Source organism: Bacillus rossius, chromosome 2, assembly GCF_032445375.1.
Source record: "Bacillus rossius redtenbacheri isolate Brsri chromosome 2, Brsri_v3, whole genome shotgun sequence".
Classification (NCBI taxonomy): domain Eukaryota; kingdom Metazoa; phylum Arthropoda; class Insecta; order Phasmatodea; family Bacillidae; genus Bacillus; species Bacillus rossius.
In genome coordinates, this window is record NC_086331.1 from 26,433,705 (window position 1) to 26,452,547 (window position 18,843).

The 18,843-nt window shown below is 38.3% G+C and overlaps 1 protein-coding gene across 1 annotated transcript in view; it reads right to left on the minus strand.

Annotated features, from left to right (window-relative positions):
• LOC134529924 (protein vestigial) overlaps positions 1-18,843 on the minus strand; it is a 168,893-nt gene that overhangs the window by 92,014 nt on the left and 58,036 nt on the right. Inside the window, exons 3-4 of the mRNA XM_063364479.1 lie at positions 14,552-14,747; positions 13,663-13,907 (exon numbers count right to left, since the gene is read on the minus strand). Coding sequence (XP_063220549.1) covers positions 13,663-13,907; positions 14,552-14,747 — 441 coding nt within the window. The remainder of the gene's footprint in view (positions 1-13,662; positions 13,908-14,551; positions 14,748-18,843) is intronic.

The window sequence follows — 18,843 nt, forward strand, 5'->3', positions numbered from 1 at the left end:
TTTTTACGACAACCAGTGTAAGCCAGCATTGGCGTATGTCCATGAAATTTTTTAAAGTCAAATAACATGTATATTTCACAGAAAGGTGTTGATAACAATAACAATAACAGGTTACAATTTCCATTTACAATTCACTATTTTTTTCCAGTTCACAACACTAGCCTTAAATTTCATCTTCTCTTAACAACACTACCCATAACTTGGTATTCTCTAAGCACTGAACGAAATAAAAGTTAAGGTTAAATGATTTGGCAACACAGCCTTTTGGCCTCCTCAACACAAACTTTTGTATCAAAACAGCCATAGGTTTAAAAACAATTTCTCTTCTCAAATAAGAAAGAAAATGTGTCATTATTGTTACCGCATTCCTTTTCCCGCATTGTTTTTATACCATTCCTTAGCCCAATAAAAGCCATGGTTGTTTTAAGATAGAGCAAGTAAAATAATAAAAAAAATATTTTGGAATCAGGTACCTAGGTTATAAGGAAATCATAATAGGTATTTCTTTTTGCGAAACCTTCAAATATGAATTTCAGTTCTTAAGCTATTTTTTGCAGTTTACTTTTTAGTAATTATATTATAACATATAGTGTTAAAATATGTTTTTATACTTACATAGCCCTTAAAATTTAAACAAGTTAAATTAATAAATATGTTAGTGAAATTTTCTTGTTATAAAATATAATAAATTATAGGTGTGCTAAATAATTATATGATAGAACATGATTACAATATTAAAATTTTTTATGAGTTAACAGTCAATTTAATGCTTTATTTTAAAAATGCATCCTCTAAGAACAATATAGGTAATTATCTCCTGCTGGTCGATTACGGATATTTTAGAGTAAGGCATCATTACTTTGACGCCTTATTGTTAAGACGGTTGCCTCATGAAGGGGAGCGAAAAATTCGATTACGTTTTTCATCATACATCGTATAAAATGCTGTAGTTGACGTTACTGAAAATTAGATTCTGTTAACTCTTAGAAGACTTGTGGTCTATTTACTATGTCAACACACTAGTCGCATGAACAACAATCACAAGATACTAATGTTTCGAATATTATTGATTTGAAAAAAAAAATCATCATATAATTTCCAGTTTTTAAATAGCTTAAATGCGTGAACGAAAACACTTAATAAACTTTCCTCTTGAAATATTTTAAGTTAGGTATGTTTCTGGATTTACTCCTTGTGATACCTTTTATTTTTGATTTATCTACATAATGTTGACACTGTTGGATTCTCCCATATAATAATTTCTAAATGCTCAGTACATTGTAAACTTACATGAGATTTATATTTGGTGGCTTTTTTCCCTGACTTATAGTGTTATGCTCCAATCAATTAATAGTAATTTGAACATATTCGCTAATGAAGCTTTGTCTTTTTTAAACTGTAGAAGTTTTAACAGCAGGAAAAAAAAAATTAATGTGTTTATCCTTTCCTTTGAAATATACAACATTCATTAAAAAAACTGTTTTTTTTTAAACAATTATAAACAAGAATGTATAATTATCCTTCTATATCATATGAGTTTTTAAATCGAAGAAAAGTATGTGTGCATTCTTGTATGTATCTATAATTAAAAAGGAGTTCACACTAGTAGATATGTATTCAAAATAAACCTTTTTCCAAATGTTCCATATGCCACATCACAATTTTTAAGGGTAAATTTACAGATTAGGGGCTTCTGGGAAATAAAGTGAATAAAACTTATGTGAAATGTTGGTTAAATAAGCAATATAATAACGTATAAAGTATAACTTACATATTAAAGAAATTATTTTAATGTATTAGACTCGACCCAATAAAACCGTTCCCTTATGTTATTATAGCAACTTTCTTTCCAAGAATCCGCTACTCTACAAAATTACTAAATTGTGAACCTAACTTCAGTTTAATTGGTCTAATTTAGCATCACACTCCTCGTGAAACATAAACGAATCATAAATAAATGATTAGCCTCCATAAGTTGACTTAATAATAATCAGATTAATAATATAGGGTTTATTTTAGTTACCTACTAGTAATATTTTCTGAACATTAAATTATTAAATCTTTGAAATAGGGTGCGCCTTAACTGTGTAGTCTAGCATTTGTTAATAACTTATTGTTAGAGACACCTGTATTTCGCGATTTCATTTCATGTCAAGGTATTTCACAAAACACTGTAGCTTTTTCTAAGAGTCATGGCAAATTGTGAGGGTGCAGCAGTACGGTGACCACATTCTCATTGGCCCCGTCAAGAGCGGGACGACACCTCTCCCCGACCTCAGCAAATAACCACAGGAGAAAAGCTACAGTATTTTGTGAAATACCTTGACACGAAATGTATTCGCGAAATACAGGTGTCCCTACTTATTGTTTTACAAAAGCCATGCTGATTTATAACAGAAAAAATTTCTAAAGCTGATTTTGAATGATACATGGTTTTCACTCGGATTTGTGGTAAAAATGATTTTTGGCTCCACAACAAAGTCTACAGAACTGCATGTAGGGAAAGGAAAAGCCAAGGATATTTAATCATAAAATATATTTAATCATTTAGTTTTTCTTGTAAGATGCCCTAGCTCCTTTTGTGGTTCTACAGCGACCAAATTACTAGGATGCGAAGCACAATTCGCGGGTAGAACACGAGATGTAAACATATCAATACCCGATTATTCACTGTCATTGTATGGCACGTCTTTGATAAAAACATATTATGTATTCCTGTTGTATGTGATAAAAATTCCAGTTCAATGGTTTCATAATTTAATGTATTTAAACATTCATACAAGAACCCAGGGAAAAACCTTGTGGAAAAAAAAAATCCAAGAGTTGAGACATTTCGTAACTGTGTAGACATTGAAATACATATAAACGTATTTATTAAACATTTTTGAAGGTAATAAATTCAAATATTAATAAAATCTCTCTCATAAAAACCTCGTTTCTGTCTTATGACGTGAATTGTTAACTTATGACGCCCGAATTCGGGCGTCTTCGATTATTCGATTTGACGGGGCAAAATGAGATCCGTAATCGACCTACTAAAGGATGTTTTAAAAATATTTGTTTATCTATTGTATATTTCACGTCTTATTTAACCTCACTTTCGTAAATTTTATTAAATTATTCCAACATTTTATCTGGGAAGTTAAGGTCAGTAGCAAGTTAACGCCACTTAGAGCATGCTAATAAGGGGGGAACCTGGCTGGGCGCATGAAGACTAAAATTGCGGGGGGCGGGGGCCTAAGGACTAAACTGGCTCGCATGCCTCTCCACATCTACGCGCCATGCACCGAACTGGCATGTAGTCTTTGTGTCGGTTAGGCGTCTCTGTGTAAATTTTATAGTTACCCATTTATTTTAAACTGGAATATTTCAAAGAAAAGGCTCCCTGAGTAGGGAGAGGCGCAGGGGTTCTGGGGCATTTTTAATTCGACATAAATGGATCCAGTCACCCCAGGCACCTTCAGCATTGCTCCTAGTCATCATACACAAATGGATCCAGTCAAAGTGGCCTACCTTCTCCTTAGGCATCGTCTACAGTGCCCCGCTATTTTGTAGTCTGCTGTAGGCCGACATATTGTTTTGGTCAGCTGTCGGCGGCCATCTCAGTTCCGAATCATAGAGGTAGGTGTCACCAGTGTCACTGATGAATTTTATTATTATTATATTAAACTATATTAAACTTTTAAAGAATATATATGGAATATATGTATTTTAAGTATTTTATGAGACAATAGTTGTAGTGGCATTTGGTAGAGAGCACCACATTTAAAAAAAAAAAAGTAGTTTTCTTTAGGGTACCAACTTTATTGCTAGCCATTGCCGAAAGAGGGTGCAATTTTTAACTAAAAATTTTGCTGCCAGAGGGGGCCAAAATTTAATTTTCAAATAGTGGATAATAGATAGCACCATTCTTTAACTACAACACAGGCTAACAGATAGTGCGAGTGTTGGCCATATTTAGTGTCATTGTAATTTGTTAGAGAGTACTAGTGTCACTCCACCCCCACCATCTTGGGTAGAGAAGTGTAGGTATGGTGCACCTATACCACCTATTCCTCATTGTGCATTGAGTGCAAATAAATCTTTCAATGTGCTACATTTCCCGCCATATTTGATTCAGCACCCCACCATCTTGGATGGAGATGTATACACGTTGCACATAAGGATCTGTTATGTATCATGCAATATATGCACTCACAAGATGCATAAGAAAGTTTATAGATTATTTCTTTATTAATGTTGTTTGCCATTTTAATATTCATATTGAAAGTTTAAACGCAATCTCACTCATTCTCTCCTTTTGTAATAAGATGTTTATAAAATAACATATAGTCTAATAGTGTTGTGTGTACTCTTCTTCTCAAATTGGTGGCATATATCTTGCAGGAAGTGTTAACGACTCTGTATAGGCATGCTTTTTGATGTTCAGTAAAACTTATATTAATACATTTATTAAAAGGATAGTGGCAGCTGTGAGGTTATATAAATACTCCAATGTATAAATAAAGAATTTTTTTTTATACTGGAAGCTGTCTTTCTCCTATCATTCATACTTATTCCTATAAAAAAACCTATAGTAATAGTTTTCTTTTTAAAAAAAATGTTCATACTAAGTTTATAAGAATAGTGGTAGATTTTATGCTTGAATTCAAACATTGTTTATTAAATACGTAAAGTGGTATTTAAAGTTATGAAAGTTATATATATGTACTAACTAAAGTTATGTTTATCAAGGTGGTAAATAAATGTTTCCATATATTTAATACGTAGAGGTAAACTAATTAAATTGTGTATGTAGTAAATAATAATTAAAATTATATTTATTGTCAAATATTATTTTATGAAAAAAATTTTAATCTCTTTTTTTTTAATAATAAAATACAATAATAATTAGTATTATATTTTGAAATAATTTATAGTGATATACTCATAAAATAGAGATTGTAGATATATGTATCCCCCACATTTCAACAAGCAAAAGTATTAATATTTCCTCTCTCCGCCTGCTCAAGTAGTAGCTTAAGTATTTAATAAAACAATTTTAATACTTTAAATAATGTGTAGTAATATCATTATTCTTATAAGGAAATTCTATGTACATTTTCTCATCGAGTATTAATTATTAGTGAACGCCACCTCCAGTCTGAGAGAACAGTCAGCCTGCACTTTATTTCTCTGAAATTTAAATAAAATATATCCAAGTATAACTAGTGTAAGCGTCAACTACCGACAGCTAAGCTGTGTAGTGTTCAATCCAGATATTTGAAAGAATTGAATAAAACACATTATAAAATGACATCTTTCTTATCAGTTTCCACGAAGCAAGTTTGTTTTTGGACCGTGAAACCTCTTGTGCTTGAGAACAAGCAGCGCAGTAGTCTTACAGAAATAATTTCTCATTGACATAAAATACAGTGCTGGCATATTAAGCCCTAAACTAATTTAGCCCAATATTTTAAAACTAATCCATCCCAATATTTTTTATATATAACCATCCCATTCCCCCACATAAATATCCCTTCCTATAACATCGTCTACCTCCGTAAATAAATCTGCAGGTTAAGGGGCCCGCCTCGTCAGGGGTGTATGTGTGTTAGTGAGGCGGGATGGTAAGCGCGACGCTCGATGGTATTTCCAGCGCGGTATAGCCTCTAAGCGCAAGGCTCTGAACTGGCGCGCAGTCTTATCGTCGTTACGTGATAACTGTGAAATTTGAGCGGTGACCGTAACATTATTTTGCGGAGAAATGAAGATAAAGGTGTAATGCAAGTCCCTTAAGTGCTTTCAAGAATCTGTACTGGTATTTTTACGCTTAAAAATTACTCTGAAAACATGCGTTTTAGCCATTTTAACTCTCCTTAAAATACAGTTTCAAAACTTCATCCAAAATCAAAAGCACTTTTCGGCCCTCGGTGAACTCTTAAATGCTTTTCGTAAACAGACCCAACTCGGATATCTTGAGCAGTTTTGAAATCGCGTTGTTTTTCCTGAAGCTCTGCACACCGTGTGTGTGCCCGGGTAGGCGGAGCCCTTAAAGTCCCACACCGCTTCTGTAAAATTATCCACGTCGATCGCGGAAGAACTGTCTGTGTCACTGTCACTACCGCTGTCTCCCACGTCCACTTCATGATCATCGCATTCATCATCGTCGTCACCCTCATCCTCATACAGGACAGCTGTGCACGCAGCAAGCAGGTCCATTGGTGCTGGAGCCACAGACCAAGCCCTCGATAGCTGGATGGACTTTGCAGGTGTTGTCCCCTGGTGGAGAGGACGTACTGACATTCATGTCACTTTCACTGGATGAACACATGGTGTCCTCGGTGGTGTTAGAAGCGGAATGATCTTGCCGGCCGTCACGTGCAACCACGTGGTTGGTGAACCACGGAAATACGGCGGAAATACATCATAGGAACGCATTCCGAACAATCGCTTCCATCACGCCTCCCCTCCGGAAACCAAGTTCATCTGGCCCTCCCCAGAAACATCACAAGCAAGCAGCTAATAATGCCGTGGCCGGCTCGGCGTGACGTTACCTCATTACCCCAGAAGCAGAGAATGCGATTCGATACAGAACGCTACATCAAGCAAAAACTGACAATATTAGATAAAAATAAATAAAAATCGCACATCCTGCTTGAAAAAAAAAAACGTAAATTCCCCATGTCTTAAATGTCTCGGAAAACAAAAATAGCCATTGCAAGTCATACCAGCTTTAGAAGAAAAAAATATATTTTATGTCAATATATGGCTGGGAATATAAACTGGTGAACAAAAATGTTAAAGACATATAAACGGGTTGGAAGCGAAATATTTCCCGTGTAAGCAAAAATACCGCAAGTCATAATAGCCTTAAAAGAAAAATAAATTAAATGTCAATATATGACTATGAATATACCTACACTGGTCAACAAAAATGTTGAAGACATACAAAAAGGTTGTGGTATAAGTATTTCCCATGTAAATAAAACGTACTTGCTAGTCATACTTTCTTAAAAAAATATCTGTGCAAGAACTCTAGTTAAAAAAATTAATAAACATGTTTAAAAAATATAACTATTAAATAATTTTTATTTATAGTGGAGAGAATTTGCGTCTGAAATAAATTATGTATTTTATAGTGTAGAATTGAACGGAAACGGGTGTTGCCATATGCGAGGCATCAAGCCAACTCGCGCTCAAACTAGTCCATTCGGTCAAAAAAAAATGGTTGTCTGTAAAGTCGGTTTACGGACGATAGTTTAACTCGACAATGTCATAACAAAACATTGATGAAATGATTGCATACTTTATGAATAAAATTTAATCATTTTTATTTTAATAATAAAAGAATAAATACTTGAAATTATACTAGTAATCAGATTTTTAAAATGCAAGAAAAATTAACTTTTATTGCCGAAATTGTTGTTGTAATAAGCAATGAAAACCACATTAACTTTTCACTTCACTTTATAAACAGTCGACGAAACAGTTCACGTGTAGAACACTTGTAATTAATTTTAAAACTGGCGTTTAGCTATAAAGTTTAAATATAATTATGAACAAGTTTTCATATAAATAAACTGTAATCAAATATCTGTCATCAATTATATGATTCACGATTATTTTTTAGTCTTTTGTAACATAACCTATTATTACTGCACTCGCCGACAGCGTAACGGAACAATGAGCGTAACGGGACACAGCGTAACGGAACAATGTGCGTAACAGGACACTTTTTCGTGCGTGTAGCTGGCGTTCATCGATTTATTAGACGTTGTCACGTCAAAAAAAACCCTCAATGGGGATGTAATTTTACAAGTATATCTACGAGCCGTATGTGACAGATCCTGACTCTGGCGGACTCTATGCCTGTGACTGCAGGAGGACGATTTGACATGAAAACAGGCTACGTGCGTATCATCTCAATCAGTTAAGATGCAATTATATGACAAGCTGCATTATTTTCGTATTACACAATCATGTAGCTGATACAAGTCTGTAACCCAAATCTAATACGATTGAGACGCAAACAGGTAGTATAACCCAGCTGTCATGCGACCACACCTCTGTTCATGGCACTTCTACCACACGGCCCACGTAAGACGAATTATAAATGTAATACTACTCCACAGCTTGTTCTCAAGTGCGAGAGACTGCATATATTAATATGTTGTAGGGTGTAGTCATTTTTCAGGAATGCGAGTGGCCAGATTTTTTTTTTTTTTTAATATTAACAAACTTGCTTCGTGAAAACTGATGACGAAGATGTCATTTTACAATTGGTTTTATTAAATACTTTTAAATGTCTGGCGTGCACATTATACAGCTTAGCTGTCGGTGGTCGACGCTTACACTTGTTTTACTTATATATGTTTTTTTTTTTTTTAATTTCAGATAAATAAAGTGCAGGCTGTCTGGTCTCTCAGACTGGAAATGGCGTTCACTAATAATTAATATTCGATGAGAAAATGCACATAAAACTATAGAATTTCCTTATAAGAATAATGATATCACTACATAATATTTTAAAGTATTGCAATTGTTTTATTAAATATTTAAAACTAACACTAGAACATCTGGAGGGAGCAAAATTTCAATAATTTTGCTTGTTCAATTTAGGGGTATACACATACCTACAATCTCTATCTTATGAGCAAATCACTATAAATTATTTTAAAATATAATTCTTTTATAACATTGAATACTTTTATTATTAAATATTAAGAGTTCCACAATTAAGTTTTTCTGTAAGAATATATAACATTATATATCAATTTAATTATTATTTACATCTTTACACAATAACACACTATAAAATATACACATAACTCTTCATTTATTTACCAACATGTTAAACACATATTTTATTATCTATCTCATAAATTTTATTTCATTATCACTATACATATTTGATAAGCAACGTTTGCCTATGAGTATAAGATCTACCATCACTATCCTTACAAGCTAAATTATAAACATATCGTCAAAAAGCGAATTATCACTATATGTTTTTATAAGAAAAGGTATAAATAAGAGGAGAAAGCTACCACTGTAAAAACATTTATTTAATTAATTCATTAGAGTATGTATATAACCCCACAGTTACCATTAACCTTATAATAAATATATTAAAAAAAAGTTTTACTAAACATGAAAAAGCATGCCTATTCAGAGTCTTTAACACGTAGTACAAAATATCTATTACTATTACTACTATGAGAAGAAAAGAGAGTACACACAACACTATTCGACTATATAATTATTGTTTAATAAACAACATATTACAAAGGGAGAAAAAGAATGAGATTGTACAATATTTTTAAATATTAAATTTTAAATGGCACATAACATTAATAAAGAATTCAGCTCGAAACTTTCATATGCATCTATTTAAAAATTTGGAACACATCCTTATGTGTGCCATGCCTACACTTCCCCATTCAAGATTGCGGGGTACTCAATCCACTATGGTGGGAGATGTAGCAACATTGCAAGATTTCTTGTGCACTCTACACTCCATACGGAACAGATCCATAGGAGCACTATGCCTACACTTCTCCTTCCAAGATTGTGGGCTACTGAATATAATATGGCGGGGGTGGAGCAGCACTAGCACTCTTAGCAGACGATACTAAAGTTGGTCGACACTAGGGCTCTCTGGTAATCTGTGCTGTAACTAAAGATGGGCGATAGTGGTGCTATACAACAAGCACTTTTTAAATTTAATTGTGGCTATTTCGGCAGCAACACCTTGAATTTAATATGTCCCTTTCTACCATAAATGGTTAGAACTAAAAATGGTGCCCTCTGGGAAAATAATTTTTGAAACATAAATTTGGTGCTCTCTACTAAATATCACTGCAATTATAGTCTTATAACATACTTTAAAAACATATATTTCCTATTTATTTCAAGGCTTCCCAACTAATATTGTAGCTTAGTGGTTAGGGTCTCTGCCTTCAAACTTCAACATGCTGCTATATCTCGGGTCGATCCCGAGCCACTTCATTCAAGGATTTTGTACAAAATAAAATTCATCGGGACACTGTTGACACCTTCCTCAATGCTTCGAAATTAAGATGGCCGCTGACAGCAGCCCATTGCAGATTACAAAATGGCGGGGATTTAGAGTAAAGCTTCTTTCACTCGGAGATCTGCATGGTCCTTTAGGGCGCGCGAGTGAAGGCCGGTATGGCTCGTGCATCTCGCCGGGCGTTTGAAGGGGGTCGCGTGTCTTCCTCGAAGTGCAAAGGGAGGAGGGGAGCATTTACAAGAGAAGGGTGACAATTGCACCCCACCATTAAGTCAAGATGGATTTTGATGTTCGAGTTGTTAATTTATTCAGGGTGTATCCGACCAGAATGAAGCTGCTAAAACTTGGAGGTAAGTGTCCGATGTCATCAACAGGTTTTTGAAACATTGTCCGGGCCTGAGAAAAAGACATACGGTAAGTTGAAAGAAAACAAATAGTAAATTGAAATTATATTTATTTCTTTGAATCACTTTGAATACACATGTCTTTTTCACAAAGTCTACAGCGAAATCTAGTTGCACATTGATTGCATTATGATGTATTCGCCATTTATTGGAAAAGATTAAAAATCTGCATTCTACAAAACGTCTTGCTCTACTCAAACGGTAGTTAAATACTCTCTTTTCAAATGAAGGGGTTCGTCCTTCAAAGGGTCTCAACAAGTTTCTCTGCAACCCAAAAGCTTCATCAGTGATGAAAACATGAGGTAGTTGAGGTCCCATTGCAACAGGAAGACATTTTCGGTCGGAAGTTCAAGGGTTTCATTTTAGATTGATCTCCAAAGCTTCGACCATTGAAAAACCGAAGAGTCACAATCCTTTCCGTACTGCCAATATCCATGTACACAAAGCGGTATTCAGAATCCGCTATGACGATGAGTACCACAGAAAAATATTACTTGTAATAGTAGTACATGGATCCACTTTTAAAAGGTCATACCTAATGTACATGTTTTCCATCATTAGCGCCAAGACAATTTGGAAAGTTAGCTTTTGTTTCAAAGCCTGCTTTAAGGCATTCCCACTGTTCTTTTGTTGGGACTCAGAGCACTTCTGCTTTCATATTTGACCTAATGGCTTTGTAAATGCTTCTCTCAATAATGGATTCAGTTGAAATCCTGAATCTGAAAATATTATAGAGCTCGGTAAATGTGCAACCACTTGCAAGGTACCTGAAAACATGGCAATGGTGCAAGATAAATTACCTGTTGATTGTCTCAAAGGACAGGAGGGGTCATTTGACCCTTTTTGCAGTTTTAAACATATATTTAAGCCATTAATAAATTGTTGTGTAATTATTCCAGGATGATGTGACTTTTGGCCTTGAGGAACACATTTAATCTTATATCACCATCCCCCTTCATTTATGGAATTTATTTTCAAGTGATTCCAAACGTAATGAACAGCTGAGTTGGGCATACAGCTTACGCAAAATGAAGAATTCCTCATTTATCGTGGGTAGTATGCAATTTAATTATTTGTTTGACATAATTTTTATCATTTAGTCAATGATTACAATAAACTTAAAACAAGTTAACTTGAAAATAACAAGCAAAAGGGTGAAAATATGGTTTAGGGTTAAATGACACCTCTCCATTCTTGTAGGTAGATCAAAACTCACGTCCTTCTAGTGTAAATGGGTGTATTTGTATAACGTAATTCATTACTGTATTACAAGTATTATTAATGCTATGTTGTTACAGTCATTTCTTTGTTGTTAAAGAAAAGGACTTAACGACGAAATGGAAAACTCTCAGAGATGGATACCAGAAAGCACTTGACAGGGCAAAAAAGGAGAGGAAATCAAGAAGTATGTTTACCACAACCAAATGGATTTTTTAAGGAAAGGTTTTAAAAGAAGGGCGAATGAAGATTCGCTTGCCAGTGATAACAGTGACCCAGAAAGCTGCATCGGAAGTGTAGAAGGTGAATCTGAGGATCAATAGCAGTTTACTGTAGGTGCGGGACATTCGAATTCGGAAAGCCATACCACCCAAGAAAAGGAGGCTTATTCAAAAAAAGGAAAGGACAGAAAGAAACACCCAGAAGCCACCCAGGCGAATTTGAGCGGAAAATGCTGCATGTAATTGAAACCCCGAACAGACACATTTGTTTTATGCAAGGACTAGTGCATCACTAGAAATATTTACTGATGACAAATTCGTCAAATCTCAAGCTGGTGCACTTAATTTGATAAATGAAAATAAAATCTGTGAGGAATATTCTAGCTCACTCTGCTGTTCCACTGTTTATCGATCCAAACAAGACAAATCAAGTCTTCGGATGGGGACAACACGACATTCCTGCTCAGCATTCCAATCATCATTCCTTCAACTATCCACAAATGATGCCAACCTCATGTATGTCCTCCCCAAGCCTAAGAAATACCACAACCCTATCTCCCTCTCAGACTTCATTTCCATATGATATGGGATGATAACGTAAATGTCTTGTTTCGATGAGTATATGGGTTCCTATTTAATGTATCATTTATTCCATACTGTCCTTTCTCACTACCCACTATTTTACTAAATTATTTACATTTTTTCTATAATCAACTTTTGGACTATCTCTCAAGATTTTTTTAATTCCATGAAATGGAAGTTTTGTATGTGTCGGAGTTGGTGGTCATAGTTTATACGTTTTTTTTTGTTAAGTCAAATTCTGTTTTTTTCCTTCTGTTTAGACAGTGCACTTCACGTACCTTAAGGTTGCAGCCAGCCTCAGTTCAGTCTGAATGTAGTTCCTCATGTTAGTATCTTTGAGCTGAATACTATCCTTGATCTTCCCTATGAGCTCATCAGATGAGACCAATGACATTCGAAAGTAATTGTAAAATTGTTACCAACTCGTCGAAGTTCTTAATAAAGTGTGGCAAAAACACATGTTTCATCGCGCCTTTGGTTGATAGAATGGACCCAATACGTTCTGGTAAGTTGGTGTTTTTGTCGTCGAAGACGGCGTCGATAGGAAAGAAGATACACGGCCACAACACGGTTTACGATCCATTGCGACGCTTACTTTGCGTTTGAAAGAGAGGAAGTTAGGAGCGGAAAAAGCTTTCCTGCTCACGAGGACGAGCCTTGTGGCTCTCCTTGTGAATGAGGCCTAAGACACCTGAGGAGAACTGAGTATGCTCTGACTGGAACCATTTTCGTGGGATACCTAGCAGGATTATGGAAGGTGCCCAAGGTGATTGGATCCGTTTGTGTCCATTTTTAAATGCTCTAAAACCCCTGCGCTCCCTATACTTCCCTACCATTCCCTATACCCTTTACAATACTGTGTTTAGGAATTTTCATATCTTTAAATGAAAGTGGTAAGCATTCATCATGGTCCACAAAACACACGTTTAAAAAATGAAACATAACTTGTATAGACAACTGTAATGGCCCTTAAATATTTTTAGCACCCAGACGCTTTCGAGAAATGGAACATTAACAATTGGAGCTTGGACGCCATTTGTTGACCTAGCCAGGCGGCTATCTTATGTTAAGGACAGTAGGGTCCGAGATTAGGTAACCAAAGAGCAAAGTGAATAGCTCTGAAATTCATTAATAACAGTAGCATGACACCTGAACTTAAATTACAGACAAGTTCACCCTAAATAGTGAACGGACCGCCTAGTTAAGCAGGCGGGCCACTGACCTGCCATGGAAGGGTAGGCAGTGTAGGCGGCCGTGTCGAGCGCGTGCGAGTGGTGCGCGTGGTGCGCGTGGTGCGGGTGGTGCGCGGCCGAGTGCGTCGCGGCGCCGCCCCACGCCTCGTGCGCCACGGTGCCCTTGGAGTACTGGTGGTGCGGCGCAGTGACGTGCGGCGGCAGCCTGGTCGCTGGAGGCAGCAGCAGCCCGCCGTACTGTGCCATGTTGTGGTGGTGGTACTCGTGCACGGCCCTGCCACAACAACACATAACCTCATAAAACAAGTCAAGTGGCATGACATGCGGCTGCAGCCTAGTCGTCGGTGGCAGCAGAAGCCCACCTTACTGCGTCATGTTGTGGTGGTGGTACACGTGCATGGCCCTGCCACAACAAGACATAATCTCACAAAACAAGTCAAGTGGCGTGACATGCGGCTGCAGCCTGGTCGCCGCCGGCAGCAGCAGCCCACCTCACTGCGTCATGTTGTGGTGGTGGTACTCGTGAACAGCAATCTTCTGTGTGTAATGTTATTTACGAATGTATAGCTAAAGAAACACTCTTGCCTGTTGTATAATTAAAATGATGTATAGAAGTTACTTTAAAAAGTTTAAGGTGTTTCAACTGAAAGTGAGTGTAATAGCCCCGTCCTATTCTACGGTGTGCAAAAAGCTAGCTGTTGAAGTATAGGGCAAGAGTAGGTCTGGGAAAAGAGTTAGGCCGGGCAGAAAGCTCCGACTATGCTTGGGCCGGGAAAGTGAGTGTAATAGCCCCGTACTATTCTGCGGAGTACAAGAAGCTAGCTGTAGCTAGGAGGTCTAGGACAAGAGTTAGACCGGGCAGACAGCTCCGACCATGCTTGGGCCGGGAACTCGGACCTCGTGGGCGATGCCACTCACCTGTGGTGGTGATGCGCTGCCGCCGCGCTGTACTGCTGGTAGTGCGAGTGCCACGGGTCGGAGGCGGCAGACGCTGAGCTGTGGTACGGGTCCGGATAGATGTCGCCGGCGTGGTGCGATGTCACGGTCGCCGTCGACTGGTAGCTGCTGTTCCAGAAGGACGGCGGGAAGTTGCGCGCCGACATCGGCGAGCTCTCTGCGCAGAGAACACCGCCCCCTTGTTGGTCGTCGAAGAGAACGCCTACGCGTTATTGGTCGTCGCAGAGACCATCGTTACTCCGTTGGTCATCGCAGAGAACACCATCCCGCTGTTAGTCGCCGCAGAGACCAATTTCCCCTTGTTAATCGACGCAGAGACTATCTTCTCCATGTAGGTCGTTGCAGAGACCAACATCTCCCTGTTAGTCATCGCAGAATCCACCGTCCTCCTTTTAGTCGTCTCAGAGACTGCCCTCCCCCTTTTAGACGTCGCAGATATCACCGTCCAACTCTTGATCGTCACAGAAAGCCATGTCCCTCCTCCCTTGGTCATCACAAAGACCACCGTCCCTCTTTTAGTCATAACAGAGACCACTGTCCCCCATTAGTCGTCGCAAAGACCATCGACTCCCTGTTTGTCGTCACAGAGACCACCATTCCCCTGTTATTCGTCACAGAAACCATCGTTCCCATGTTGTTCGTCACAGAGACCACCTTTCCCCTGTTGGTTGTCACACAGACAACTGTTCCCTTGTTGGTCGTCGCAGAAACCACCATTTTTCTGTTGGCTTTAGCTTGCTGGGGTTTGTGTGAAGTGAGAAGTTACGATCATGATGGTAATGATAAAGAGGGATTACAGGCTATCGTGTTCATTGTTTAGTAAATTTTTTTGGCAAGACCTCTTAAGCTAACATAGTTAATTCGCCAAAATTCCTTCAGTCCCATGCAATCTTGGTCACTTAATTTTCTTGCCATTGCTATTTTTTATGGGCTCTTACCTTAAATATTTTACGAAAACTTTCTTGCATATAAATATTCGTCAAAGATTTTACTAATATATATTTCCTCAATTTTATTTCGAAGCTTTAAAATGTTACACTAATTATCGTTTTTTTTACAAATACTGGCGTGAAGTTTTACCGAAGTTGGAGAACAATTAGAAAATATTTGGCTACAAAATTAGTGAAGAAACACCAAATGTAAGAGTGCAATCTTCATGAACTAACAGGAATTTTAACTGATCAATGATAATGACAAAAAAATTAAATAACCAAGACATGCGTAACCATGCCTTTAAACTCGCGTCCGAGCACACTGGCCCCAGATAGCACCGCAGTGGTGTAAGTCAGGGTGACACTACTACCAGTCTTAGCCCGGGGATGAAATTATTCCCGGTCGTGATCCACGCCCGGAACTCTTGGCTCAGCAGCCAGGACATCCAACCACTGAGCACGTGTCGGACTAGGACAGAAATGGCCAACCTTAAAATTAAGGTGATTATGATTATGATTATAGTGATGGTTATGATGATGTTGCTGATAATTCTAATTATGATGAATATGGTGGTAATAATGATGGTGATGAATATTATGTTGTTGATATTGGTGTTGGCTTTCATGATGGTGATGATGGTCATTTTGGAAATAGTGATTTGGTGATGATGAGGGTGATGATAATTGGTTGATGGCAGTGAAAAATCCAGGAGAAAGAGAATTGTGTTTTGTCCAGATATTGCTATTTTTTCCTATTTGCACACTCTCCTTTCTCACTAGATATGGACACAGTCTACACTGCAAACCAGGGACTTTGCATAAGGACACGGCTGTGGCCTGTAGTCAAGAACCAGCCCAGACTTCTCCTGAAGTGATAGGGAAAAATCGTAGGAAACCGAAATCAGGTTGTCCGGACCAGGAATTTAACTCGACTCCTGTGTAATGAACATGAGAGTCCAAACCGCGATGCCAGGTTTGGAGCTGGCTGGCGGCCCTGCATGGCCACTGGCGTCACCCGCCATGTCATGTGCCGTACACTGATGCAAGGCATGTCACGAGTGCTGCCCGGATTACAAGGGTCGTCGGTACACCCCTCCCCCTTCCGCATCACGCGCATCGTCCTGTCTCAGCGCTGTTATCTTTCGTTGAGCGGCCTTAGGAATTCCGTGGGCTATCACGCGGAGCAGCATGAATTGACGACGCTCTTCTGGACTGTTCAGGTGTCGGTTTGGCCTGGGATGACGCGACTCGTCACAGCTGCTCTCGTCGGTTTTAGAAGGGCGCCACAGTACTTAAGCAGCGACGCCGGCCTCCACGGCAGTTCCGCGACGAGTCCCGCGACGGGTTCCGTAACAGTCCCGAGCGAGTTCCGAGAATTCGGATAGTTCTGAGCGGATCCCGAGCGAAGGGAAGTGCGACATCGGTGAAGAGGGTGAGAAACCACCCCCCCCCCCTCCCCAGGAGAGTGGCGCGACATAGAGTTCGACTGGATCGTGAGAGTGCGGGGACTGATTGACGCGAGACTGTGTGTGTGTGAACAGGCACGAGGTAAGGGACGAACCACTGTTGAGCCTAGCTTCAGTGGGAAGTGCGAACTATAGAACTTCACAGACATTGAGTGACTTAGGGATAAATATTTTTAAGTGCCAGTGATTTGTGTTCGGGCATTTTCAAGTTCAATTATTTAGGTATTATAACAAAAAAATAAGTGGACTATCCCTTACGAACCCAGTTCTCCTCAAGTTATTAATCGTAACATTTTTGTGTCAGAAGTGGGACAGCCCTGATTAAATAATTCAAAAACAGTCAATAGAAAATTAAAATTAAGAAAAAATTATAATTAAGAAATATGTTTTTAAAATTAGTTTTAGGAACTGTAGTTAGTGTTGAGTGTAGAAGAAGTCAAAGTTTTTCTTGTAAGCAACCAGGATGTATTTTCCTTGGGGGATACTGACCTTGGGAGAACAAGCCTGGTCTACCATTGCATCAACACAGGTGATGTGGAGCCAATCCGACAAGCATCACAGTGGATACCTCTAGCGAAACAGGAAGAAGCTGAGAAGTTGATCGCGGGTATGATGGAGGGTGGTGTAATAGAACCATCAGCGAGTCCTTGGGTTTTCCATAGTTGTTTTAGTGGCAAAGAAGGATGGCCAACTGAAGTTCTGTGTGGACTGTCGGAAGCTGAATGACATCACCAAGAAGGACAGCTAACCCCTCCCACATATCGATGACACACCTGATACACTCTCTGGCACCAGATTGCTCTCTACATCGGACCTGAAGAGTGGTTACTGGCAAGTGGAGCTGCACCCCGAGGATACGGAGAATACTTCTTTCACGACAAGTAGTGGGCTGTTCCTGTTCACCGTGTTACCATTTGGGTTATGTAATACACCTGCGACTTTTGAGAGCATGATGGTACTTGTCCTGCATGGCTTGACATGGAAAACATGCCTAGTTTACTTGGACTACATTATCGTGGTAAGGAATACAATGAAGGAACTTTTACTAAATCTCCAGGATGTATTCAAACAGTTTTGTTGTGCTCAACTTAAGTTAAGTAGTAAGGAGTGTTTATGTTCCAGCATGAGGTAACATTCCTAGGGGCATATCACAGGATTGAGTGCGTACATATCCTGAGAAGATCCAATGTGTTAAGGAGTTACCTCAACCTAAGAATAAGCATGAAGTAAGACGTTTCTTCGGACTCTGTACCTACTAAAGACGTTTTGTAACTGGGTTCTCGACAATCGCAAAACCATTGTATCAGCTAACCGAGGGCAAGGGACAATTAATATGAATTTCAGCTTGTAAGAGTGCCTTTCAAGACCTCACGGAATATCTGTGCACTATCCCCATACTTGCGTCTCCCCTAGAACATGGAGTGTATATCCTCGACACTGATGTAAGTGTAAATTATTTGGATGTTGTACATTCCAAAGATTCGGATGGAAATGAATGAGTAATAGCGTACTACAGCAAAGTTTTTTCTAAGCCTGAACGCAAGATGAAAACTCTTGTCTGTAGTGAAGTCTCTGCAACATTACCACAAATATTTATATGGGAGAAAATTAATTTGTCATACTTACAATGCGCACAATGCGCACATAAGTGGCAACAATATTTCAAGAATCCAGAGGGACAACTTGCTAGGTGGATTGAAAAGTTACAGAAATATGATTTGTCGAATCGAACACAGGAAAGGCCGAATTCACAGCAATGCCGATGCCCTCTCCCGAAGAAATCCACCGAGTTCGAACCAAGGACTTAGATGCGTATTTAAATATATTTTATTAAAAATTCATTCATTATTTTTTA